Source organism: Lissotriton vulgaris, chromosome 3_1 (assembly GCF_964263255.1).
Source record: "Lissotriton vulgaris chromosome 3_1, aLisVul1.2, whole genome shotgun sequence".
Classification (NCBI taxonomy): domain Eukaryota; kingdom Metazoa; phylum Chordata; class Amphibia; order Caudata; family Salamandridae; genus Lissotriton; species Lissotriton vulgaris.
The window spans coordinates 542816791-542843796 of NC_141689.1; the positions used below are offsets into that span (position 1 = coordinate 542816791).

The 27006-nt window shown below is 45.2% G+C and overlaps 1 protein-coding gene across 1 annotated transcript in view; it reads left to right on the forward strand.

Moving 5' to 3' along the window:
* Positions 1–27006, forward strand: part of MRPS27 (mitochondrial ribosomal protein S27) — a 393507-nt gene that overhangs the window by 231705 nt on the left and 134796 nt on the right. The window contains exon 7 of the mRNA XM_086960802.1: positions 10253–10368. Within this exon, the coding sequence (XP_086816928.1) occupies positions 10253–10368 (116 nt within the window). The remainder of the gene's footprint in view (positions 1–10252; positions 10369–27006) is intronic.

Genomic DNA, 27006 nt, shown 5'->3' on the forward strand with positions numbered 1-27006 from the left:
GGAATAGATATCGCCTGAGGGGCCGTATTGCAGTCCCATATGCACCTGAGATCCCTCTCAAGCTGTGCGGGGCACTACCGCATGGGGGCTCGTGGCACGGACTAGAAAGTTGGGAGCTGCAGGGGCTGACGTCCATGGGGGACCTCTATGAGAACGGGGTGCTGCTGCCTTTTGACCTTCTGAGAGACCGCTTTGAGCTAGCGGGGGGGGACTTCCTCCTTCATGCGGCACTAACGACGGCGATCCGCAAGCACTGGAAGACGGGCATGACGGAGCCGGCTCTGTCTCTGGGCTGCCAGTACGTGGTGATGATGGCGGGGACGGTCAAGGCAGTCACGTGCCTATATAGGCGCATGGTCTCGGAGACTGTCGCCCCACTGCTGTCCCTGAAGTCGAGATGAGAGGCTGACCTGGCGACGGAGATCCCTGAGGAGGCGTGGACTAGCATAGTGGAACGGTCCCGGAACGGGACGCGCAACGCTAGGTTCCAGCTGGTGCACTTTTATGTCCTGCACAGGGCCTACCTGACCCCTGACAAAGTACATAAATATTTCCCGGCCCATCCGGCGGCCTGCCCGCGATGCCCGGCGGACTTGGCTGATTTCCAGCACATGTTCTGGTCCTGCCCAGAGTTGTGTTCTTTTTGGCGGGAGGTAGTGGATAGCCTGAGGGAGGTTACGGAGAGGGACTTGCAATTCACCATGGCACACTGCATCCTACACTGGTTCCCACACACATCGAAGAACAAGATTACTAGCAAGTTTCTGGACCTTGGTCTACTCCTAGCGAAGCGGGCCATAACATCCCAATGGAAGGCGAATAGGGGCCCCACGGTGGAGAGATGGAAGGCTGAGCTTCACAAATGGGCCCGGTGTGAGGGAGAGCTCCGTATGCAGTCTGCGCTTAGAGCAGGCAATCACGCGGCTCTGGAGAGGGCCAGGGCGTGGGAGAGGTTGGTCTTAGACCTCACACTTTTGGACCTGGATGAGGAAGACACCCCGGCGCATAGCCCTGCTCCGGCAGAACAACCGCCTGGAGAGATGGTGGCCTAGGCTCCCTCCCTTGTTCCCCTACTTCCTATGTGATGACTGACAGTTGTTTGTTGATTGCTCCTGATGGTCTACTTCGGGTCTGCATTAGTCGGGATGGATGAGGACTTGCACTGGTGGTACTCTGGCACGCCTGGGGGGGGGGGGGGGGAGGGGGGGAAGCAGAGATAGGGGCGGGGGTAGTAGATCTAGGAGAGGGGAGGGGGGTAGGAGGGGTTGGGAGGGATGGGCGGGAAGGGGGTTGTTGATCAGAAATGGAGAAGAGGGACTACTGGGTCTATTGGACATTGCGCACATGGGGGGGAATGAGAGGACTGAAAAGCAGCACTGCCATTTCCCGAATGACTGGTTGTCGCTGAGCCATGCTGTATTCTCCAGCACAGAACTTTCTCCGCTGTTGCGCCGCTCGACCTCCGGGGTGTGAGCTAAATGGCTGTGTGGCACATATAATGGAGATTCATATATATATAATGGACAACAGTGGGAATGACACAAATGTTTTGATTGTACCACCTAATTTGCTGCAATAAAAAGATATTTACAAAAAAAATGAGGCATCCTCTGCTGCATCATGTAGAAGGTCTGCAAAAAGGGGTAGCGCCTCCCCTTCACCTTCTGAAGAACGTCCTGGTATGGCCTTAAAGACCTCTCATGGGTCTGAAGGGCGTAGTCCTGTCAAATCTCCTCACTGAGGTGTAAAGGAGAGGGAAGGACTGTCAAAAGGAGTTCTATCAAGAGGAAATCCAGCTCTGTTCCTCCAGCGACTCCAAAGACTTTCAAGAAGCCCTCCTAACTCTCTTCTGAGGTCAAATCTGTGAAGAAAGTTCAATCGTCAACTATGCTGTCAATGATTCCGTCGACAAAATCATCAAAGGTACAGTCTTCTCCTTCATCTCTGGAATTTCGTAATCTCTGGCACTGTTTCAGAGTTCCGTGTCGACGACTTCGACGCCGGTGGTACCAGTGTTGTCATCATTGGTGTTGACTAAATCGACTATGAGAGTGATGACTGCTACAACGTCGACTACGACGTCCATTTACTCATCGACTATTCTTTCATCGTCGTCAGTGGAAAACATTTTTATTTCTCTCAAAAAGGGCCAAATTACGCCTGACATGACGTCCCCCAGGAGGGTGACTCCTCTACCTCCGGCACTCCTCCTGGAAGAAGAAGGATCTGAAGAAGATGATGGTCCTATTGCCTATGCGAATAGCCCTTCTCAATTACACGTAAAGTGTCAGGACACAGACTCTGAGGGGGATTACGGGAGCAGCACTATGATCCTTCCTCTGATTATCAAGAGGACTACATGCAGGAGATGGTCTACATGCCTTCCTCCTTACAGTGGACTTGCAATCTATGCTTGTGGCTATAGAAGGATATTTGCAGTGCAACCTCCAGTTTTGGTACCAGGTGCTGCTGTTCCTCCTGCTCAGCCTGCTACCCCCCAATTGCCAACGCCTCAACCAATGCTTATGACTCAAGACGCACCACCTGTTGTGTCTCTCGTTCACGAAGACACCTCTGATGAGGACCAGGGCACTGGCACAATACCAGATCTAGACGAAGAGTGGGATGACTATGTCATTCCTGATCTGTCTTCTCCTGCCCCAGCACCTGTTGATTCTCCCTCTGCAGACATAGGGGGTTTCCATAATTTGATGGTGAGGGCCGCAAAGAGGTTTGAGCTGCCCATGCACATAGTGCAGTCTGAATGCTTCCTCTATGACTTCAAAGAGCCTTACAGGAAAGCAGTTCGCTCTATCCCTATTGTTGGTCACATGTGGGACGTAGGGGTTGAAGGTGATGAAGAATCCTGCTAAGGTGATTCCAGTTTTGCCTGGCCTTGAGAAGAAATATACGGCTCCAGACGATAGTCAGGCCTGCTTGGTCAGTCAGCCTAAATTGGACTCTGTCATTTCTCAGGGTGCCCAGAGAAAGTCGAGAAATCCTTCAGCTCCCCTCACGACACCTCCAGATAAAGAGGGCAGACGCCTAAATAATGCGGGCAAGAGGTTTACGTCCATGTCCAGTCTGTTGGTCAGGACTGCTAACGCCTTAGCGAGACTTGGTTGCTATGATCGCCAGATGTGGTGCGATCTCCGCCATATCTGGACCAATTGCCTGAAGATGCGAAAAAAGAGGCTAAGAAGATTCTGCAGGAAGGAGAAGTAACGTTGGCTGAAGTGATTGACTGTGCAATAGACAATGAACGACGTTCCTCTCCCTTGCGGGCGCTGCTGTCCTTCGCTGTCAAGGCTGGCTGTGGGCTACCTGGTTCCGTCATGAGGTCCAGAACAAGATCTTGGATCTTCCCTTTGATGGGGAAGCGCTCTTTGGGAAACCTATTGATGATGCGCTCCAGGGCATCAAAAAAGACACAGAGACTGCAAAATCCTTAGGGACTCTGCAGTTCCGCAAGGTCCCCTACCGTGGAGCCGGAGGGAGAGGTAATGCCACATATAGAGGAGGGTACAAGCAACAATGGTAATCCTCATTTGGATCTAATTCGCAATCTTACTGGCCGAGTTATAACCAGCGGCAAAATCAATCCTCCTCTTTCTCTAGATCGTCAAACAAAGAAAGACAGGGACGCCAGGGGAGAGATTCCTTGAAGTGTCAATAGCGACTTGCTGTCTCTTACTCCTGTCCCTTCTCCTCCTGTAACATCAGTGGGAGGCAGAATATCTCATTACCTCCACAACTGGCAACGAGTAACATCGGACTGTTGGGTGCTGAAGATCATTCAATGCGGCCATACTCTGGAGTTTGTCCAAGCACCACCTTCCAAGCCCCATCGCGCCACTGTGTCAAAACTTCTCCGTCTTCTACGATTAGAAGTCCCTCAAATGCTCCACAAAGGAGTGATAGAACCGGTCCCTATCTCACAGAGAAGGTTTCTACTCCCGGTTCGTCCTGGTCTGGAAGCCTTTAGAAAAGTAGCGCTCTATTCTAGATCAGAGGGAGCTCAACACCTATCTCATCAAGCAATCTTTTCGGATGGTTTCTCTGCAGGACATCCTTCATCTTCTCAACTCAGAGGATTACATGGCCACATTGGATCTAGAGGATGCTTATTTTCACGTGCCCATACATCCAGCCCACAGGAGGCTTCTTTGCTTCACAGTAGCCAAGAGCCACTTTCAGTTCAAGGTCCTACCTTTTGGACTCCGATCTGCTCCGCAGATCTTTACAAAGGTGTTAGCTCCGGTAGCAGCTTTTCTACGAAAATAACAGCATCAGGTCTTCCCGTACCTAGACAACTGGTTGCTGAAGGCTCCTACCAAGCATGCAGCAAAAGATTCAGTCATAGCGTGCACATGCCTATTCGACAATCTTGGACTAACTTCAACACAGAAAAGCCATCTCTCTCCATCCAGAACAGCCAGATTTCTGGGAGCCATTCTGGACATCTCCATCAACAAAGCTTTTCCGACCCTGGAGAGGCAAGAATAGCTCATGGCCATGGCCCGTCTGCTGTTAAAAAGACAGTCACTTTCAGTTTGTCTCTACAAGTCCCTCCTAGGGTCCATTTGCTCCTGCATCCTCCGATCCCTCACTGCAAGTTGCGGATGCATCCTCTCCAGGAGGAGTTGAACTTGCAGTGGCGCCAAGTCGACGGATCCTTCGACGACAAGGTCTCAGTTACCGTGGCGATAAGGGACACCGCATCATGGTGAACGAGCGAGGAAAACATTTCTCAGGGTTTTTCCTTCAGGATCGCCCCTGCTCCTCGGATAATAACTACAGACGCCTCGCTGGAGGGCTGGGGAGCAGTCTTGCAGGACCTTCATGTAAGGAGCCGTTGGCTACCCCAACATCGTCTTCTACATATCAATCTGCTGGAGCTCAGAGCGATTCACCTGGCCTTGAAGGCTTTTCTTCCGTGAATACAGCAGTCTGCAGTTCTAATACGTACAGACAATACAACGGTCATGAATTATGTAAAACAAGGAAGGCTGCACCAGATCTCAACTTGATGAAGCAGGATTAACTTGGAATGCAAACAAATGTGAATTTCATAAGACAAAGAGAATATTATTTGGCCCTATCTTTTCTGACATTACCTCCTGCTAAAGTACAAGTGCTGTCAAATGCTGATCACCCACAAGATGTTTCCATTGTGTGTTCATTTCTTGGCATGGCTAGCTACTGTTCTAGATGTATAGGAGACTTTGCCACTGGAAGTCTTCCATAGAGAGAGTTGACAAAAACAGAATGTTTCATTTAAGTGTGTCCATGAATGTGATAACAATTTTTAGGAAACTCAAACAAGCCATTGAGAATGCTACTGAAATGGCTCATTTCGATCTATTACTCCATACAGAGGTTGTTATTGATGCTAGCCCACTGGGGTTAGGTGCTATCCTTGCACAGTACAGCGGACACCCCCATGCTCAAAGACATATTGTGGTACAAAAGGGGGTGGTAATGGACGGAGCATCTGAACCAATCAAACACTCACACCCAGTCAAAAGATCTGGGTTTAATCCATCACCGTTCTTTAGCCCACTCTGCCACCCCAGTTCAGACATGGCTATATGCAAATCAGTCTGACCGTGTGCCTCATGGGAACAGTCCAGCCCGAACTGCCAAGCCATGCCTTCCCTGGACCGGAAACAAGCTTCCGAGGACCGGTTTCTGGCATTCCAGCCGTCTTCAGCCCGGCTTGCTTGAATCCAGTGGCAAAGTGAGCAAGGGACTCACGTCTGAGCATACCCTGCCACACTTATGCAGCCAAAAGCGGTAGAAAAGGGGGTGTTAACGGACGTAGCATCTGAACCAATCAAACACTCACACCCAGTCAAAAGATCTGGGTTTAATCCATCACCGTTCTTTAGCCCACTCTGCCACCCCAGTTCAGACATGGCTATATGCAAATCAGTCTGACCACCCCCTTTTGTACCGCAAAGACATATTGTGGCGTATGCAAGTTCGAGTTTGTCCCAACCAGAACCAGTTACTCACAACCTGAAAAAGAAAGTTTACCAATGGTATGGCGTGTGAACCCTTCCATGTATTCCAGTACTGAGAGCCTGTTATGCTGGTAGCAGATCATCAAGCTTTACTAATAATATTTGGCATTCCGAAGGCCAAGATGACTCCTTGCTTTGAACGTTGGGGACTACGGCTACAAGATTACAAGTATACCATTGTGCATATGCCAGCAAAGGTTCAGAACTCTGCTGACTACTTTTCCAGAGTACCTATTCAAGGTCAAGGCACTCTATCCAAGCCAGCCGAAGCTAATATCAACTTCATCGTAAAATCAAACACACCAGTTGCCATTTCTTTAGCCTAGATTTTCCATGCCATAAGCCATGATAGTGATATGCTAAAGTTGAAAGATATAATTACACATCAGTTGTGGCACACTTGACCTCTTACCAGTGAGGGTTAACATCAAAAATGCAAAAATGTTAAAGATCAACTGTTCATACCTCAAGAGGGAGTTGTATTGCGAGGGTCGAGAATCTTGATTCCGTAGAGTCTCCAGCAGAAAAGTATTTAAGGGGTCCACAAAGGACATAGGGGAATTGTTACTGCAAAACAAGTTCTGCAAGACTGAGTCTGGTTTCCATATCTCGATGAGCGAGTTAGGTAGGAATTAAAGGCCTGTCATCTATGCAATGCCTATCTACAAAAGTTATTCAACACGCCCTAAACATGTTAGTACTCCCGAAGCATGCATGGAAAGAATAGCCATTCACTTTTTCAGTCCCATCGACAAAGGACAGAACCTGTCGGTGATTATGGATGAATACTCGCGATTTCCATTAACGAGGATCTCTCATCCACCACTCAAGAAAAAGTCATAGAGAAACTGGATGGCATGTTTGCGACATGGGGTCTTCCAGCCTTACTAAACTCTGACAATGGCCCGCCTTTTAATAGTCGCAAGTTCAAAGACTTTTTATAGCTCTACTCTGTGGCCGCAGACCAACAGACTGGTTGAAAGATTTATGAGTATGCTAAAGAAAGCTGTGCAGCGTGCTACACCTGGAAAGCTCAATTTACAAACAGTTCGAGTCCGGCAACATTGTTGTTTTGGAGAGCAATAACTACCAAGATACCCCAGTGGACCAATCAAAGAGAAAGAGATGAGACGGCAACTCATCCAAGGGACCTGGTTAAGAAACAAAAGATGAAAACATTTGTTGACCGAAGACAACATGCGAAAAACATGGAAGATGTGGAAAAGAAAATCTGATGCTCACTGTGATGCTGAACCTTCCCAAGTAATATCGACCAAAGGACATATGGTGACTGCCCGGTGCCCTGGTAAGTCCATTTCCAGAAACTCTTCTCACTTTCAGCGTTTGATTCATAGTTCACCAGATCTCAATGGTGAAGAAGAGACTGACTCTGAAGCACCTGTAACTGCTGCTGTCTTCTCACTATCCCAGAGGCTCTTGGATCATGCTGGTGTCCGGTCTCAACTTCGCTCGACACGTTCAGGTCAAACAAGTACAGCACCAAAGAGACTAATTGGAGAGATTTAAATGTATATATGTGCATATCTTTTGCAAAGTTGGCAAGTTTTTGTTTAACAAAAGGGGAGATGTAGTGTCTTGCGAGTTAACAGCGATGAAACCCTTTTGACTCCTAATGAACTCTGTAGAGCTATGATGTAATGAATGGAGTGTATTACAGTGAAGGCTGCTTTAGAATGTTGAGTTTGCAGTTACACGCAGGCGAATAAAGGTATGTGATACCAAGCTCCATGTGTGGCGTAGACATTGCGGGTACCCCGGCTAGAAAGACGCTACACTACTGTTTTATGTATAAATGATAAAGAGAGATGGTGCAAATACATTCATCTGCTTATTAACCACATCGCTATGGGTGCTGACATTCCGGCATCATGGCGGGGGCTGTGATTATTCCTGTGCACAAAAAGGGAGATCGTGCTCAGCCAAGTAATTATCGCCCAATAAGCTTGATCGACACTATACAAAAAATAGTCGGCCGAGTGATTGTTAATAGATTGCTTGAATGGGCAGATGATAATAACATCCTATCACCTTGCCAGGCTGGCTTCCGAAGGGCAACCAGCACAGTGGATCAAGTTTTTCGCTTTCAATTGATCCAGTGGAGGACCGTGGTATTAGGAGGAAGCAGTCTCTATGCGGCTTTTGTCGATTTACGGGCTGCCTTCGACCTGGTGCCGCGGGCAAAACTATGGCAGGTTCTGGAGGTTCTGGGGGTTCCTGAGGTTCTTCTGACTATGATCATGAGACTTCATGAGTTAACCTATGCAAAAATCCAGTGGGGGGGTTATGGAAAGGACACTGCTGAATTTCCCGTTGAGCGCGGGGTTCGGCAGGGGTGTTCAATGGCCCCAACCATGTTCACCCTATTTATCAACGGTATTGTCCCACGTATGTTATCTCAGTCAGTGGATGCTCCCTCTCTTGCAGGTGTAAAAGTTCCTATTTTAATGTTTGCGGATGACACGTTAATTTTATCCAAAACCCCAAGTGGTTTACAACATGCATTGGCCATCTTTGATACCTTCTGTGTGGATCACGGTTTGGAGGTGAATGTGTCTAAAACGAAGCTCATGATATTTAATCCACATCGTAGTTTTAAGTCCAAAATCGTCATGAGTGGTCGTCCTCTTGATGTGGTGAATTCATTCACCTACCTGGGGATCCACATAGCGGATAACAATAGGTGGTGTCATCATATTGATATAGCAACTCTACTCCATAAACAATTAGCTGGTGTTATCAATCTGGAACATAAGAAGTCTTTGACTAAACCAGTTAAACCAGCTTTGATGATTTATGAAGCCAAGGCAATCGGGTCTGCGCTCTATGGGGCAGAGATGTGGGGTTATGAAAATTTGAGTGCGCTCCAAATATCTGAGAATACATTTTTGAGGTTAATTACTGGTACCCCGAATAGCCCTCCATTACTGCCCTTGAGATACGATCTTGGCAGGAAGCAAATTGTGGACTTAGCCAGACTACGGCCAATCTTATACTGGCGTAGGCTCTGGACTACCCCTGAGCTCGCCCACTATGCGGAAGGATTTACTGACGTTATCCAAGCAGACTGTTTCCATAAGATTACTTGGTTTAAAAAGCTAAAACTAATGTTGTTTGAGCTCGGGTTAAGTGAGTTGTGGTTTGACCCATCAGGAGCTTTATTTCCGTCCAAGTCAATCTTAAAGAACATGTATTGGGAATATGTTGCTAACGTCAGTTTGAGTAATTCTAATAATGGGTCCATGGCTGTTGGTTTTCTGGAGGTCAAATTGTTTCCTGTATTTGAAATGTACTGGGATTTTATATCTAAACCCTTAGACAGGAAACTTTTGTTCCAAATGAGAGCTGGTTCACTCCCCTTAAGATCACTAACAGCAAAATGGGGCTCTGGAGGGTCCACTATCTGCCCTGCTTGTGGCTCAGGTAGTGAATCTCTCGGACACTTTTTGTTTTCTTGCAAAGTGTATAGTGTTCCTAAACGAGTCTGGTTGGCACCTATGTGCAGAAACCTTGGTACCACATGTAGTAGAGTTGCGTTGCGTATTTTATGTACAACTTCCCTTACATGGATCATAATTGCCGCTGCAAAATACCATGGGTGGGCTTGGATCATCAGGCAGAGACTGCTAGTAATGTAACTATTCTCTGCCGATGACAAGCAGAGATTGCTAGTGAATTGACTATTCCCTGCTTATGTATTGACAGTGTCTCCATGAAATGTATATTAAGGTTTTTAACTTTGGTCATTTAAAATCAAGATTTTAATAATGAACTTTTACACCTTCTTAATTGTTTATTAACATTGTGGTTTGTTTTATATAACGGTTTTATGGATTTGTAAGTGCTTTGTATTTTCTGAGTACTTGTACATTTAATTGCTTCTTAATGTGTTTGTATGTCTTGCTTTTATGAGTAATTACTCGAATAAAGCACTTTTGAATTGAATTGTATATTTTGTGTCCTTGCAGTTTGTACGCTTTTATTAATTGTCCACTGTTTTTTTATTTAATTGTTACACTTGCTTACTTGTGAATTTTGCTAAGCAACTGTCTCATGACCCTGGTTTCAGATTTCCAGGCAGTATTCAGGTTTGTTTGCTTAGCAATATAATCTTGCCTTATAATTGTTATGTTCGGAATACAGTCTATTTGACATCCTGTTTAAATTTTCATTTGTATTTTATTTATTTCTCTTTTATTTCTTACCAGATGCTGTTTTAGTGGTAACGGAGATAATGCTTCAGGAAAGTTTTGATGAGGTTTCTACACAGCTTCTCTCTTTCTATGCCTTGCTTAAATACCTTGAAGCCAAGCCTAATCTTAAGGTAAATCCTGAATTAAAAATGGTTGACAAATGATGAATACATCATAGTCAAAGTCTTTATCCATAAGTTATATTTTAAGTACCCAGTTTTTTACTAGGAAACTAATATCCCCAACGAGTACCTGGAATAGATTGTTGGAGCTAATCAACAAATAAAAATGGTTTCTTAGCAGGCTGTATCAACTTATATTGGCGCGTCGGGAAGCTTTTTGTAGCTGCCACCTCCATGTCCTATCGTGCTCAAATTTACCCTACCACTTATAATATATGTATTTGATACCAGCACAAAATGTAGTCCTGCTGCAGTTAGCATACACCATTGGTTCCCAAACTTTTGACTCCTGAGGACCCCCATTGAACCACCACTGGAAGCCGGGGACCCCGAAGCAATTTGTAGGATTTAAATTTCAAACATTAAAACAGTAATTCGAAAAAAATTAACACGTGTTCACACAAAACAAATACTCGAATTACTAATGTTTTTAGGGGCATATTTCCAAGCCCCTATCTCCATGGGAACATCACTTTTAGAGACGTTCCTGTGGCGAAAGGGGCTTCACATTATTTACAAGGCAACGTTAAGCCACTTAACCCCTTCGATGCTCATGACGGAACGGTTCCGTCATGAGCGTCGGTTGGCCTGTGCTCATGTCGGAACCGTTCCGTCATGAGTCCATAAGCCCAATAGAACGTTCAGCGCAGCGCGGGAATTTGTGCCGCGCTGAAGAGGTTAAAGTGGCTTAGCGTTGCCTTGTAAATAAGACCCCCTTTCACCCAATGCTTAGCGTGAAAGGGGTGGGCAGTGGGTGTTGCAGTGAGCGTTTCCCCTGCAACACCCATTGATTTTGGCGCTGCCCCATATTTACAAGAGCAGCGTAAATGAGAGGCAGCACCAAAATTAAGGCCAGGGAAAACATGGTCTTAGCTTGGCAAAACAAGGTGAAATGCTTCATTTCTACTCGTTTTTGCAAGCCGCCTTGGATTGTCTATTTCAGGAAGGTGACCCTTCCTGCACATCAACAATCTTTAAAATAATGACATTTTGTAACTTCCATGTGGGCTGCATTAAGCAGCACACATAGAAGTGACAAAACAGCATTTCAAGTTTGTTTATGTGCAGGAAGGGGGACCTTCTTGTACATAAACAATCTTCCCCTGTTAAGTGTAGCGCCAGCGCAGGTGAAATGCAGGGCTGCACCATATTCTTGTACATATGGTGCAGCCCTGCATTTCTGAAGTGACGGAGTGTGTTGTTGAGCCGAGAAGGCTTACAACACTCTCCGCCACTTCTGTTGTATTTTATATTGAAAGAATTTGCAAGAAAACGAAAAAGGTTAATGGGAAGGTTGGTCCTGCATCTCCATGACCAACTTTTCAATGGTTGGTTTTATTTATTTCGTAGTACGAGGCCCCGGCTCCTGCCAGGGCCAGACTGGAAACCCAAAGCAGCCCTGGCAAATGATTTCAGACCAGTCCCCATACATGCACACCAAGGGCAGTGAGTGAGCCTGACCACCACAAAGGGGGCTTTGGGAGACTCTCCCCCTAAGAAACAATGGTGCAGTCTACAACACATTTATCATTATCATTATATATTGAATTGTATGAGCTTTTAAAGAATAGTAAATGAAGACCTGACTATGCACCAGAATACGAAAATCTTTCTCGGGGTTATTCAATGATTCCCCCTCTATCACCTTCCAACAGTGCTTCTCATCTCTCCATAGCCCCTCTGTCATGTGCATTTCATTTTTTATAGCATCTCTCATACCATTGTAGTATGTTAGAGCAATTTACATCACAGACATAAAGAGACAGTGAATCATATGTGTAAATCAGTGCATAGAAAATGTTACATAAGGCAAAGGGGACTACAAGGTGTAGAACTCACATGTCATTCATACTGGTAGGCATTTGTAAAGAGTATTTGGTCTGGAGAAGCACAAACTCAAGATTCAGAACATAACACGTGGTTAGCATTGACTTTAACAATAAAAATGTATTTCCACCTGAATAAACCTATTTAGCAGCATCAGGATAAAGAAAGACTGGAAAAAACATAAGTCACGAACTTGTACCTTGCAGTTTGCAAGCAGTTGTTTGATGACAGTTTATAGGTCACTGTGCTCGATTACGATTGTCACTTATGAACTTCACTTTCACAAAAGAATCTCTCTGACAAAAGCAGTAACCCACTGACCTATGCATATAAAATACAGTTTTTTAATTTCATGGCACACGTTCTTTGCAGTTGGCATATTAACCCTCTGTGCTACATTAGATAAGTCAAAGCTGTTACTGGACAGAACTCTCCTCTCTCTCCAGCAGGGACATTAATCACTGGCGTTATCTTGACACTTTTATTGTTCTTTGAAAACTGCTAATTAAACAAGATACTTTACAGTGCTTTTAAAACTGCTGCCTGCGGACCCCCTGGGAATGTGTCAGGGACCCCTGGGGGTCTGCGGACCACAGTTTGGGAAACACTGGCATAAATCATTAATGGCAGTGGTACTGTATCGAGAAAGGTTTACCTGTGTGGTTCCCAAGGACCAGTTTTGCACCCTGTCGTTTTCTGAACCAGCAGTGAAAGTTGAGTGTCTCACTGGGGTTTGTTGCCTCGTCGTCATTCGGATGGCACTACTTTCATTGGCTGATAGGGCCCTAAAGACTCCATTATCTAATTGCCATAAAGTTCATTAGTTGAGGTCCAGAAGCACGTAGTGCCTTGATGATGCACAATTAAGGCCATGCAACCTTGATAGGGCTCTAGAAGTTAATATCTCTACAAGCGCTGTACAACTTAACATCTCTGTGGCCATCCCCATACTTGTGAGTATAGCTCTGAGGCAAAACAAAAGACCAGTTCATTGATTAAAAGATTGCTTTAGAGTGTTAAGTACACTTAACAAAAGAAAAAGGCAGATTAAGAAAGGAAGGAAAAGGCAACAGCGAGATCGAAATAAATAGGAAATTAAAACGGAATGCGAGGAAAGAAGTAAAAAAGGAAAGAAAGAAAAAGGGGACAAAAGAGAGTAAAAAAAGGTTGGAGGAGGACTGAGGGGTGAAAAGCCGGGGGAAAGATGGGAAGGAGCCCCCCACAACCTATGCCCACCTTTCCCTCAAGTCTTGCTGAACAATTAGCATCTATCACCACAAATTACCCTCATACTATCCTTATTGGAGACTTTAATCTGTGGTTCGACAACCTTGACTCTGACACCCAAGCCAGAGAACTGTTCGACTCACTCACTGACATCAATATGATCCAATTCACACAGTCTACCACCCATGACAAAGGCCATCATCTTGACCAACTATGGTCGCATAATCTCCCACTAACGTCTATCTTGATTCAGCCCTGCATCTGGTCTGATCACTATTTTGTTTACTTCTCCCTTCAAGTAACGAGACAACATCAGACTCCTCCACAGCCTGGAGGGGAAACTCGCAAATGGGGGTCGATAGATCTTCCTGCCTTTCTGGACACTTTGGCCTCTACTTTGCCACCACTTAACAACCTGGAAGACGTAGATGCAATCTATGAAGCGCTCTTCCTATGGATCCAAAGCGCTGCCAATACTCATGCCCCTAGTGTAAAATTCTCACGCTCACGCGACAAAGAGGCTCATAAATGGTTCTCTGCGGACCTCAAACAACTTAAACTAGAGGTCAGGCAAAAAGAGAGGATTTGGCGCAGAAATTATCTTCCACAAGATAAAGAGGTCTATTGCCTTAGTCGCCGTCTCTACCAAAAAACCATTCTTAAGAGGAAGACTGATTATTTTTCAGGCATAATTCTGCATTCTCACAATCAAACTAAAGACATCTTTAGAATAGTGAACGACCTCTGTAACGACGAGCGTACGTCACTACCTATCGCACATTCTCAAGCTTTATGTGATGACTTGAACAACTACTTCATTAATAAAATCATCACAATCAAACAAAGCATACCACTACACCCTGCCAGCAACACCATTGAGGATGGTTACAAGAATCCAGAGACTTTAGACCACATTCCTCCGATTGAACCCAAACAACTGTCGGAACTCCTTCAACGGATCGAATCTGGGTCACCCAATGACATTTGCCCCCCTGCCATCTTTAGAGAATTAGGCTTATTTCTTCCACATGCACTCCTGCCTATTCTCAATGAATCCCTCAGACAAGGCAGAGTCCCCACAGATTTTAAAAAAGCCCTCCTTATACCGTTAGTAAAAAAACAAGGGAAGGATCCCTCGGATCTTACAAACTATCGACCTATCTCCCTGTTGCCCTACCTCTCAAAGGTATTGGAGGCCCATGTCTCTAAGAGTGTCTCTAATTTCATCGAGACCACCAACTATTTGGAGCCTAATCAAGCGGGGTTCCGCCCAGGTCACTCAACAGAGGCGGTGATCCTGGCGCTCCAAGACAACCTAAGAGCCAATGCGGACGCCGACATACACCAAGCTTTGGTGTTGCTCGACCTCTCGGCTGCGTTCGACACGGTTGACCATGACATCTTGCTCAACCGTGTCGAACAGGCCGGCCTGAGAGGATCAGCATTGAGCTGGATTACTTCCTTTATTGAGGGCCGGACTCAGGCAATTTAACTTGGCAGCTTTACAGGCACTAGGCACACATCCACCTGTGGAGTCCCGCAGGGGTCGTCATTATCCCCCTTATTATTTAATCTTTACCTCCGCCCTCTTCTTCACTCCCTCAAGAAATTTAAAGTCACGGTGTTCAATTATGCGGATGATTTACAGCTATTATTCCAACTGAACATCCCTGATGCCGTGTCCGAATTTCAGAACACCATGAGACACATCCAATGCTGGATGAACGAAAACCATCTAAAACTTAACCCGGGCAAAACAGAACTACTTTTGCCCGGGAACAGTTTATCCAGTTGGAGTGTCAACTACTGGCCAGCAGACCTGGGCACTCCTCCTGTAAGGTCTGCTGCTGTAAAGAGCCTAGGGATCATGCTCCATACGGACCTGTCCTTAAAAACCCAGGTGGGTGCTGTGGTTTCCGCAAGCTTTTTCCAAATGAGGAAAATAAAAAAAATTGCTCACTTACTCACCCAGTCTGCCTTAATCCAGGTTACTATTGCCCTGGTCATGTCCCGCTTGGACTATTCCAATAGCGTCTACCTGGGACTCCCAGTGGGCCTATCAAAGAGACTTCAACTAGTCCAGAACCAGGCGGCTAGACTCATCCTACAACAGCCAAAATGGTCTTCTATCAAACCAGGACTAGAAAAGCTACACTGGCTTCCGATTTCCCAACGCATTGCCTTTAAAGCTGGCTGTATCACCTTCAAGGCCACACAAGATAAAGGCCCTGCCTTTATTCGCAGCCTGGTTTCTAAATATATTCCCACTAGAAGCCTGCGCTCCGCTCAAAAATTCTTATTGGAGGTGCCTCGCTTTAAAAGGAAGAGACAGGGTGGCTGCTGCTTTCGCCATCTAGCAGCTTCATTTTGGAACTCCATCCCCTTACCGATTAGGCAGAGTAAGGATTTGCTCACCTTCCGCAAGGGACTAAAAACCTGGTTGTTCTCTCAAGCCTACCATTAACCTCTGTCAGCTTAGTGTTATGTTGTTCGGACTCTTCATACTTCCTATAGCGCCATGAAGCCCACGGGCGTACGAGCGCTTTACAAATTGATTTTAACATAACATAACATAACATGAAGGAAGGTGACGAATGAATCAAGAAAGTAGAGGAAGGAAGGAAATTTAAGAAGAGGCTAAACAGAGAAATGAAACAAATGGCACAAGGAGAGAAGACCGCTAAAAAGTCCCTATTCAAGACAAATATTGTATGGAGCAGAGTGTTCTATACTTAGATAAGTATCTGTTTTCAAATCATTTGTGTTCCTTCTAACTGTAGAAGAAACCAATTGTATTGGGTATTTTGCATAGAATGAATTGCATACTTCTCCATGAGAAGAAGATTGTTTTTTAACCTTGTGTATATTGTACTTTTAAACCTGTAATTTTTATTGAATATAAAATACTCTTATTTATATTGCAATAATCTTGTTTTTGCATACCTTTAAACTAAAAGCTGTTTTTAATTTGTGTATTCTGTCTAGTTCCCTCAAAATATGTCTGTGCTCTAGATTGGGTTACGAATATAGCACATGATCCATATCAAGTCACTCCCCTAAGTATAGAACACTCTGCTCCATACAATATTTGTCTTGAATAGGGACTTTTTACTCCCCTAAGTATAGAACACTCCGCTCCATACAATATTTGTCTTGAATAGGGACGTTTTGCCTTGTCTAACTGTGCTACCCGGTCCCTAGTTTAAACTAGGGTAACTCCCTTTTTTATTTTGACATGGAGAGATGAAAGGCAAAAGGGGAAAAAGCAAAAATGCACGGAAAAAGGGAAAAGAAACATTGGCCAAAGAAAAGAAGCGACATAAAAGAAATAATGGAAAAGGATGAGAGTGAGGCAAGGAAAGGAGAGAAATATGATGGAAAGAAAAGAAAGAAGCAAAGAAACAAAATCAACATGCATGAGAGGAAGTGAGAGAAAGCAACAGAAACAAATTAAGAAATAGAGAGAAAGAAGGAGAAGAAAGGCGAGAAAGACAAAAAGAAAGAAAGAGAAAAGGACAGAAAAAGGAAAGATAACTAGAAAAAGACAATAATGCAAACCCAGACTTTTACATAGCCGAGCAGAGAGATAATTATACATTTTAGGTAGAAGGGGAATGACAGGCCATTTCCGACATGTTTTTACCAGGGGGATTGGAGGAATAAAATTGCTTGACAAGTGTAGGAAATATTACGCTATTAGCAATATTTTCAATTACACCTTTGGGTTATGCATCCCTCCCTCAATTAGGGCCATTAGGGCCTTAGCCTCTTTTGATGGGTTCCATTGAACCCCTCTTGTTACCCAGGGGATTCTCTCAGGGATTTTTTTTAATGAATATCTTTTCATTAGTTTCATTTCTAAAATGGCACAATAACAGGTAAACTTGCACATACTGTTGACACTCAACTCCTCATTACTCACCCCCCCCCGCCCATCTAAGTCTTCCCTTTTCCCCTCTCCAAGGGAGATCTCCTCCTCTGCTGCGACAGTCGTATCCTCTGTCAAACTTCCACCTTCTTCACACTTTTTGAAACTTTTAGGCATCCACTACTTTCATACACTACCCGCTCCACCTCCAAGCATCTATTCAGTTCGGCCCTCATGGGGGTCTGATCCCGCCCCCATAATCTGGCCACATCTGTTTTTGCCACAATTAACTCCAGCATGCAGAATACCAATTGCATCCGAGGGATATCTATGTCATTAGGTATGCCTAGGATCATCAGCTGGGGTGTCCTTGGGAGTTTAATGCCAATACCATTTCCAGTCCGGTAACAACTTCTCCCGAAAGAGGACTCACTCTGAGGCAGTCGTAAACCGTATGTAAGAAGGTACCCACTGCCACCCTGCACCGGAGAAATGCAATACTGCCAGCTCTTCCCATCTTGTGCAACAGGGCCTGTTGTAGCAAGAACGGTGTAGGATGTTGAATTATATTAATCGCAGCGTAGGGCGTATCCTAGTCAATATCCTCCAGGGACCCAACTTTGGACTCCGACCATTCCCGGAGTTTCCCAAGGTTAGCCAGGATATTATTAAGGATAACATGGCATAACTGAGACACCGCCTTATGAGTAAGATCTTTTCCCAGGTCCCTAGGGGGATACCCTCTGGGAATTCCTCCCCTAGGTCCCCTCTGCTCTCAAGGCATGGGAGAGCTGCATGTATCAGAATTGCTGTGTAGGAGCCAGGGCATTTTCCCGCTGGAGTACCTCAAATGACTTAAGCTCTCCCCCGCTAGCACATCCCCCCCAATGTCTCTATACCGATCCTTTCCCAATTGTGGAAGCCAGTGAATATGCTCACTTTGGACAAGTGTGTACCTCTCCACACTGAGGTAGCCACCGTGAGTGTCCCCTTCCAGCCCAGGTATCACGTTGCCTCCTCCCTAGCCCTTAATTTCGTCCTGGTGGGCTTGAGCAGGGGCCGCCTCTGCTGTTTCCCATATATGTAGTGTACATGAGTCGTCACCCCCATCGCTGCCCTCTCCACCCTATATGGCTATTAGACAATGGGCTATGCCTCCATGCACTAATGATTTGTAGCTGGCAGCCCTATGATATGCTTGCATGTCAGGTAACATTATGCCTCCACTGTAGACTGAGCAGTACAGCATCTGCAGACCCACTCCAGGGGTGCCCCAGTCCATAACAACGTTAGGAGTGTTTTATCGAGGCTGAAAGCTGAAAATGGGGTGTTTTGTTACACTAAAAGCAGTTTGGGTAGGGTGATTATTTTGTACAGGGCGGCCCTGCCCATTCGGTTCAAGGAAAGGGTGCCCAGTATATCAGCTCTACAGCAGACCCAGCAGGCCAGCGATTCCAGGCAAAACCAAACAACAATGGACACCACTGTCCCGTACTGTACCATCGCTTGAAGGACTACGAGACCGTCCCCTTCACACACACTGCTGCGGTGGGTGCTGTGTGCAGAAGGGACACCTAGCAACGGAACCTAGGCCCAAATCTGAACCACCTTAGATTTTTTTAGTAAGTACCTCGAGTCCATGGTTTTGAATGCTTTCTCAAAGTCTAGAGACAGTATCACTCTAGGTTTTCTGTCTGGTTTGACCTTGTCAAGTCACAACTGCAGCTGACGAAGGTTTAACCATGTTGCTCAACCTGGCATGAATCCTGTCTGATCAGGATGTATCAAGAGAGATATCACCCCTATAAGTCGAGTCACCCGGATCTTGGCCAGAATTTTACTCTGTGTTTTAGCAAGGAAATGCATCTATAGGAAGAGCAAAGATTCGACGGTCTCCTCTCCCCAGGGATAACCACTATATTCACATGGTTAAAGTTTTGGGGAAAGCTCCCATCCTCCGCGCCACCTCAAATAGATTAAGTGGGGAGCCAGGACCGCAGCCAGTTCTCCAGAAATTTCTCAGCATCTGAGGCCTCCGTGCAGCTGAGAACCCAACGCATCTTCAGTAATTCCTGCGCAATCTGTTTTCTGCATCTCAGCGTGTGCCTCCAGGACCACCGTAGAGGAAAGTAATTTGGAGACCTGTTTCTTAAGGGTGACCACCTGGTCTTCCATTGTGGAAAAGTGGGTCTCTGCTTCTGTGAACATTGGGGTACGTTCTGAAGGTCTTGGTGCCGGAGAGAGCCGTCGATCCACACCTCTCCCACCTTATTCTTCACCTCCTCACTTGAATCCTTAGCAGCCCTGGTGCTCCTGCTGTGTGGAGGGGGGCAGGGATTGCCTCCTTGCCCCCCCCCGCCTCCGGGAGCCATGGAAGTAAATCTCTCCTCGTGATTTGCAGGAGCCCTCCGGCGCCAGTCCTAGTCAAGGGAAGGGTGGAGGATACCAGACCTGCTTGCCCCAGGGTTGGCACATGCTTCCAGTGTGAAGTTCCACAACCTCCACAGGTACTGGAAACTGCCAGACCTCCGAGGTAGTCTTTCCTTGGGGGTAGGGATTGGGACCCCACAGCATCACCAAGAATGCCTTGTGGTCCGAAGATCTGATGCAAATACTGATGGTTCCAAGGGCAGCATGAGCAGCCCGGACCCCATTCCCAGACTTCCACCTGCTCAGGCGCCTCAACCATGGATCTTTGGGAAAAAGAAGGTCATTGGTCTTGAGTTTACCACTACTCCACCCTCAAAGTCTACTGCCATTGATGGAGCAGGCGATCAGCGTTGTGAGTGGAGAGGTTTTGCTGTCTGAGTGAAGGCTGCTCATAAGCACTGGTTATCAGAAGTGTAGTACTGGACCCAGTCGGTCAAATCCTTCGGTGGATTGCTTACCTCCCTTAGCTATGGGCACGCCGGGTATCCCACCATATGTGCCCCCTTTGAGCCAGAATTCTTCAAAGTCGCTTAACCATTCTCTTTAAAAGTAGCAGTGCCAGCAAGAAAATGTAAACAGGGAGCTCATATACAGTGCTGCCAGGACATTATCCCTGATCCGGCTTCAACAGTCAATCTCCTCTCATACTGATGAATTATGGTCCTGTCTTCTCCCCCACTGTATGTTTTCTCCAAGGGGGGCCCTCAGCATGCGGCCAGCGATAAATTATCTCTGCAATTGGAAGGCTTTTTTGATCAGCTTAAGACATGGCTTAAGTCAGAACTTCCCCCTTGTTATTAGACCTGGACACACTGGAAACCAAAATAGCGTCTGCCCCAGTATGTGATTGCTCTTTAGCCTCTACTTGTATAGACAACGCCTGTCACCCAGCTGCCCTAGGATGCATAATCACTGGTTTGGCTAGAAGCGAGGTACCTGTCTTGGTAGCTAATAGTGAGGCACCCACTAGATCAGCTCAAGTCCGGAACCCCCCACATCAGGAGCACGTCAGTCAAAACCATATGAAGACTAGGGCAATTGGGATTACCCAGCAGGATACCTGCTCTAGCTCTGTGCCAGCAAAACTAACAATGTCTTAACCGGTATCATTGAGGAAGGGAAGTATATATGCATGTACAAGACATTACAAGAAGGAGAAGGGAGCCTCGTGGTAAGTTTTAGAAAGAGCTCCTGGCATCATATATTTAAAAGAACAAATTATATATAACAGTTGTATCAGCACTGTGTGCAAGAATTGAAAGGGCAACCCTAAATGAACTTGGTGCACTAATGCGCTCGTGACACAAAAGCAGCGGAAGGCGCAAAGTGACATATATACAGAAATATATGGTTCATCAAAGATTATTTACAATAGTTGGTCAAGGTTAGGTTAGACATTTTATGCAAACCATAATTGAATGTGCGCCGCAGATTGCGCTGAATGGTCGACGGCGTTTCAATACTATTTATTCAGGATCATCTGTACAAAAAGGAAAGGGGAAAGATCAGGGAGGGTTGGAATCAAGGAGATGGTGCGCATTGGAGAGTGGAGCCTGCGCAAGGGTGGGTGAAGAGTAGCCTACCTGAAGGATGCAGGAGGCGGGAGTCAAAGGGCAGCGTGGCCTGCCCAATTGAAAGGAGAACAAACGAATTTGTTTATGGGGAGGAGATCTCAACCTGGTCTATGGGTTATACTCCTGTTGTTTTTGTACTAGCTCTGTGCCAGCCACTAGTTTTTGGCATCCTATTATGATTTTTCAGGTCCTTAAGCTGGCCACGGGTCCCCTAGGGCACAAACTTGTGCCTGACCAAACCTTAGTTGATCTACCACCTGCAGCTTGTCCTTACTTGGCCGTGCTCATCGGGTTACCTCCTCTGAGCATAGACCAATCTGAAGCTCACGAGGAACTATAGAATAAAACTCTGGACTGATCAGTACGGCACAAAGGATTCCTGTTAATCATTGCAACAGATATTTTATTTGATCCCGAAGGATATCAGAGGTGGTGCGCAGATGTACATGGATTAGACCTGACCCGGGAGACCACAATAGTGTCTTTATAATCATCAATTTCAGATTCCCGTTCTTAGTTTATAATTTGTTTCGTTTTTGCTTGCCTACTGCCCAGAGAATAGTTGTTACGCCACTGGATTTCTTTTATAAACTGCTAATTGTTTATCATCCCAACAGATTTAGCCCTATAGGTCCTCCATTAAATGGACCCAGAGTTGCTGAGGCTTTTCAGCACTTGCCTTCTTTTAGCCAACTCATCCTGCACACTTTCAGAATGCCATCTGGGGCTTCTTCTCAAGGTCCTGCAACTACCCACAGTGGTCCACTGTGCTTTTCACAATCCCTACTGTGAATAGATTTGACTCGCTTGTGGACATCAATTGACTCACACACGTGGCACACATGCCCATCAACACTGCTAGTAGCCAGATTATTGCCACTTCAGACAAAATCTTAGTGGTCCATAATACTGTGTGCTCTTATTCTCTTTTAAGTTGGAATGCTGCAGGACTCAGAGGGAAAGTAAACAATCCTGGCTGGTGAACTTTTATTAACATATCTGATATTATTATTGTGCAGGAAACTTAGAAGGCCACTCCTATTTCATTTGATGGTTATGCATGTTATTCGTGCCAAACAGCTCCATCTCCTCGTGGTAGGGCTATAGGTGGGCTTGCAACCTGGGTCTGTGTAAATCTCTGTGTGGATGTGACACCTATTACCACCAGGTCCCCAGCTTTACAAATCATAAAGGTCGAGGGTCGATCTTCTTGTTTTATTTTTTGCATAATTAATGTTTATAACAAAGATTTTGTTAACTCTGTATGTATTAACTTTGCTCAGTTGTTTAACTTTTTGTCCAATTTAAAATCTCCAATAGATAATGTCCAGTCGCAGCCTCCATATATCTTTTGATTCTAATGCAAAAATAGCTGGAGAGGGATCCTGGAGGGGAGATCTCCAAGGTAGCTCAGCAAAGCTAGGGGGATCGAGCTGGTAAAATATGTGGATTTACACAATCTCATTGAGCTAGTTAATCATTTAAATGAAGATAAGTGCCTTCTGCCAACGTATAAGGGTCATGGTCGTCAATCGACCATTGATTACATTTTTGTAACCTGGAAGTTAGCGGATCACTACACTAAAGGGGAGGTCGTGCTTACAGAATGGAGGGACCACAATGCACTGTCTATTATTGGGTTGCTTCCCTTGAGGAGGCTTCAACCGACGAGTAATGTTATACCCACCCAGTATTCTAGAGATGAGCTTAGACTGGTCTGGTGCCTCAAAGACAGCTTAATCACACATGGCTCCATTTTAACTCAGTCCCAGGATTTATTCCTGAATTGCTTATCAGAAGCCTATGGGGGTGCCATGCTAGATCACTATGTTGGACTAGTTCAGATCATCAAACATGTTCTTTCCAAGTCAGTATGGGCAGATAAAGAGGACTCCCATTAGTTTGACACGCATTGCTCAGTGGAAAACAGGATCCGTAGGTCAGCTTTAACTGTCTCCCCCAGAGTGCCTTCTGATGTGCGACTTTCTCATCAAGTATATAAGCTAGCACTTAAAGCTAGAAAGAAGTCACTCCATAAGCTGGACTGGTAAATCATGGAAACAGCTGCGGTTGGCAATAATAGTAAAAGAAAAGTGAGACTCCGTTAAAAAAATTAGGTCAAGAAAAGTCCCAGATAACCCTTTGCTACAATGCAATAATCTTGGTGCTGAGTGCGTTTCTCACTTCTTTGATATTTACCATCTGGAAGAAGATGTAGAGGCAATTGGTCTCTTACACAACAGATTAATGAATTCTCCCTCTTTGCCTTAAGTTAAATCAGTTATACTCGCGAGTGTAGGCGGTAAGGCCCTCTGCCCAGATGAGACAGCAATTGATTTAATAAGATATAATGTTGCTCTTAGCGGTCCCTTGATCACTAATGTTTTTAACAGTTCATTAAATACTCCTATCCCACAATCATGGAAATTGGCAATAATTGTACCTATTTTTAAGAAAGCCGATGTTCCCAAAGTGCTACAAGCCTGTTTCCTTATTAGATAGCACTTTTAAAATCATTGGTAGGGTTATTTACAATCGCATAGGCCCAGGAATTTGGGGTTCGTGCAAGATTGGGGACAATTGAACAGTGTTTAAATTTGAGCCTAATAATTATGAGTACATCTCAGTCAAACACTTTCCTCTCTATATGGCCTTTATGGACCTTTCAACGGCATTTGACTCTGCTGACAGGTCCAAGTTGTGGCTAAGGCTTTTGGATAAGGGTGTGGAAGCATCTTTTATGAATTGATTATATAACTTGAATACTCTTCTGGTGGCTAAAGTGCGTTTAAGCCCAGAAGGAGAAATGTCCCTGGTAATTAGCCTCAAGCGAGGTGTGCGCCAAGAACGTATTTTACCCCATACTTTTTATTCTATATATTAATGTCCTCTCTTGACCTCTAGTCAGGTTGACACCCCTGGATTCACCCTGGTGCCTGCACTTCTGTACGCGGACGATGCAGTCCTACTTGCTCAGACCCCAAAAACGCTGCGTGTACTAGTCGTCCAGTTCATGGATTGCCTCGACCTAGCCACGAACTATGGCAAATCCCACATCATGGCCTGTGGACCAGGTAGAATTGACGCCCCTAGAATTATTTTAAAGGATTAGCCCTTGCATAGTTTAAAAGATTTTTGTTATCTAGGCGTCACCTTTAATTCCTCAGGTACGTGGCAGTCCCAACTGTCTAGTTCTTGCCTTAAAATTAGCAGGACAGCCGGAGCCATCCTCAAATTAGTCAAATCAAAAATCTAAAAATGTACATTGCCCAGTGCAGCCAAGCTGCTACGTACGGGGCGGGGATATGAGGATTTCATACATGTTCCCCCCTTCAGCTTGAGGAAAATCGCATATGCTGAAGGTTTTCACTGCTTCCTCCTGCCACGCCTGGCTTTATCTTACACACGGAGTTAAATCAGTGCTATATTGAGAGCAGTGCCCAATTGGCCCCTTTGTTACTCTGGGTCAAAATGTGGACAAACCCTCTGGCGCAGTTCTGTAGGTTGTCTTAGTCTGAATAATTGTGGCTCTATCCCATGGCTGGAACATTCCCCCTCAACATTCCAGGTATTGGAGTTGTCTTCTTTGTTGTTGTCCCCTATAAATTTAAAGAAAGCAGATAAATCAAGGGGGTAAAGAGCTTGTTCTTGGAATCTTGCGCTAAAAAAATGTTGCAAAAATAATTGGTGAAAAGTACTGTGATGAGTTATCATCAGACTCTCTATCCCGGAGCCTGTTTTTTACCTTTCTTTAGTATTAATGCAATGGAAAAGGTCTCTTCTTTTCCGATTTAGATCTCGCTCAGTGTGGCAGCTCATGAGCTTCAGAAAACTTACAGATGCCCTAGTAGGAATTTCCCAGGCTTGTCCTTGTGGAGCAATCACTACTGTATTATATGTTCTTTTGCAACTATTTTAGTTATTCGCAGAGACTTTTTCTTAAACACTCTATTAAAAACCTTAGGGTACTGTAGATTTGGTCAGGCCCTACACAAGTTACAACGTCTGAATACACTAATTATCTGTTTTAGGGTGAGTGCTTTTCTTAAAGCTGCAATTAGAGCCAGAAATTCAATGGAAGAGTAACAATGTCTGTTTTATTGATATAATAGTGCCTCACTTTTAGCTATTTATTGTTTTTTGATCATGCTGTATTTACATTTCATATGCATGTTGCACTTTTTAGGTTTCACTTAGGCAACGTTTACGCTGTCTCTTCGAGACATGCTGTATTCAGGATATGGGCATAAAGCTCCGCCCATCTTTTTTATTGGCTCCTGTCCCTGTTCTTTGTAAATGGTGGCTTTTCATTGGTCAATAGTCTTAGTAGTCCCTCCTTAGTACCGCCTTGTCTCTTCTTGTAACCTTTCAGGAGGACACCCTCTGTTACATGTGTTGTTACACCCTAGGTTTTAATTACAGCCTCGAGGCACTATTTTCTGAAAAGGCTTCAGGCCAGACACACACTTGGTCCGCAGCTAGGTGGACAGTGGTTACTTCACTCACTAGAACATCTCATATTTATATGAGACCGTCTCTAAATTTCCCTTCATCAGCTCCATACACAGTTCAACCTAATCCGAAATTAATGTAATGATTATTTTATCACATTTCAAAGCTACTAATTGTATATATGGACATAGCTATTTGCATGTACTTGTAGTACTGTTTTGCATGCAATGCATTATGGATAGGGTGGATATCTTCTGCAGGGTGCAGTACCAAATGGGGACCTCTTTTAGCCACAAATTGTATTGCACCCTGCAACATGGCTAGTTAAAAAACATTGGCATTTATATAATGTCAGTAACTCCAACAAATGTGGGACCAATTGTATTTCCAATGCAATAGGTCTCGCATTTATTAAAGTTAGAGCTGTTGGCGTTGAAAATGACAATGTTTTTTACGTTAGCTTTTTTAGGTTGAGCCTACAGTCTGCGCGCATGCGCTGCTCTGCGAGGCATGGTGTATTGCAGTATGTACTTGTAGCGCCGGCCACTCTCCGTCCATATTTGTCATTTGCTTTTGTCATTGTCCTTGTCCTTCGTAAATGCTGGCTTCTGATTGGTTAATAGGCTTGTTAGTCCCTCCTTAGTACTGCCTTGCCTTCATTTGTAACCTCCCATGAGGACCGGCCCTTCTACTTCGGTTGTTACACGTATGCTTTAATTAGAGCCTGGAAGTGCTCTTAATTGGCTTTCCTCTACCTGCTGTTGCAGGCAGGACACACTCTCTCTTTCACAAAACTTTAAAAAAAATGTAAGCAGCACACCCGCCTTAGATAGGATAATGGCAGATGTGCTTTTCTTTTACCTTGACATGGGTGTGCTTGTTTTATTATAGTGGATCGTCAGCTGTCCATTAATATCCCCATGGCCTTAAGACATATAATTGGTCATATTTCAAGCAGCTGTGTACTGTTTCGCTTAGATAGTTTATGATGCTCACTCAGAGGACCTCTAGAAGCAGCTTGCGGTACTGCACTTAGACATGCAGTGCTGGTGCCTTGTTCACTAGGGACCTCTAGGAGCGGTTTGCGGTACTGCAACAAGACATGCAGTGTTGGTGCCTTGCTCACTAGGGACCTCTGGGAGCAGCTTGCTGTACTGCACCGAGACATGCAGTGCTGGTGCCTTGCTCACTAGGGACTTCTAGGAGCAG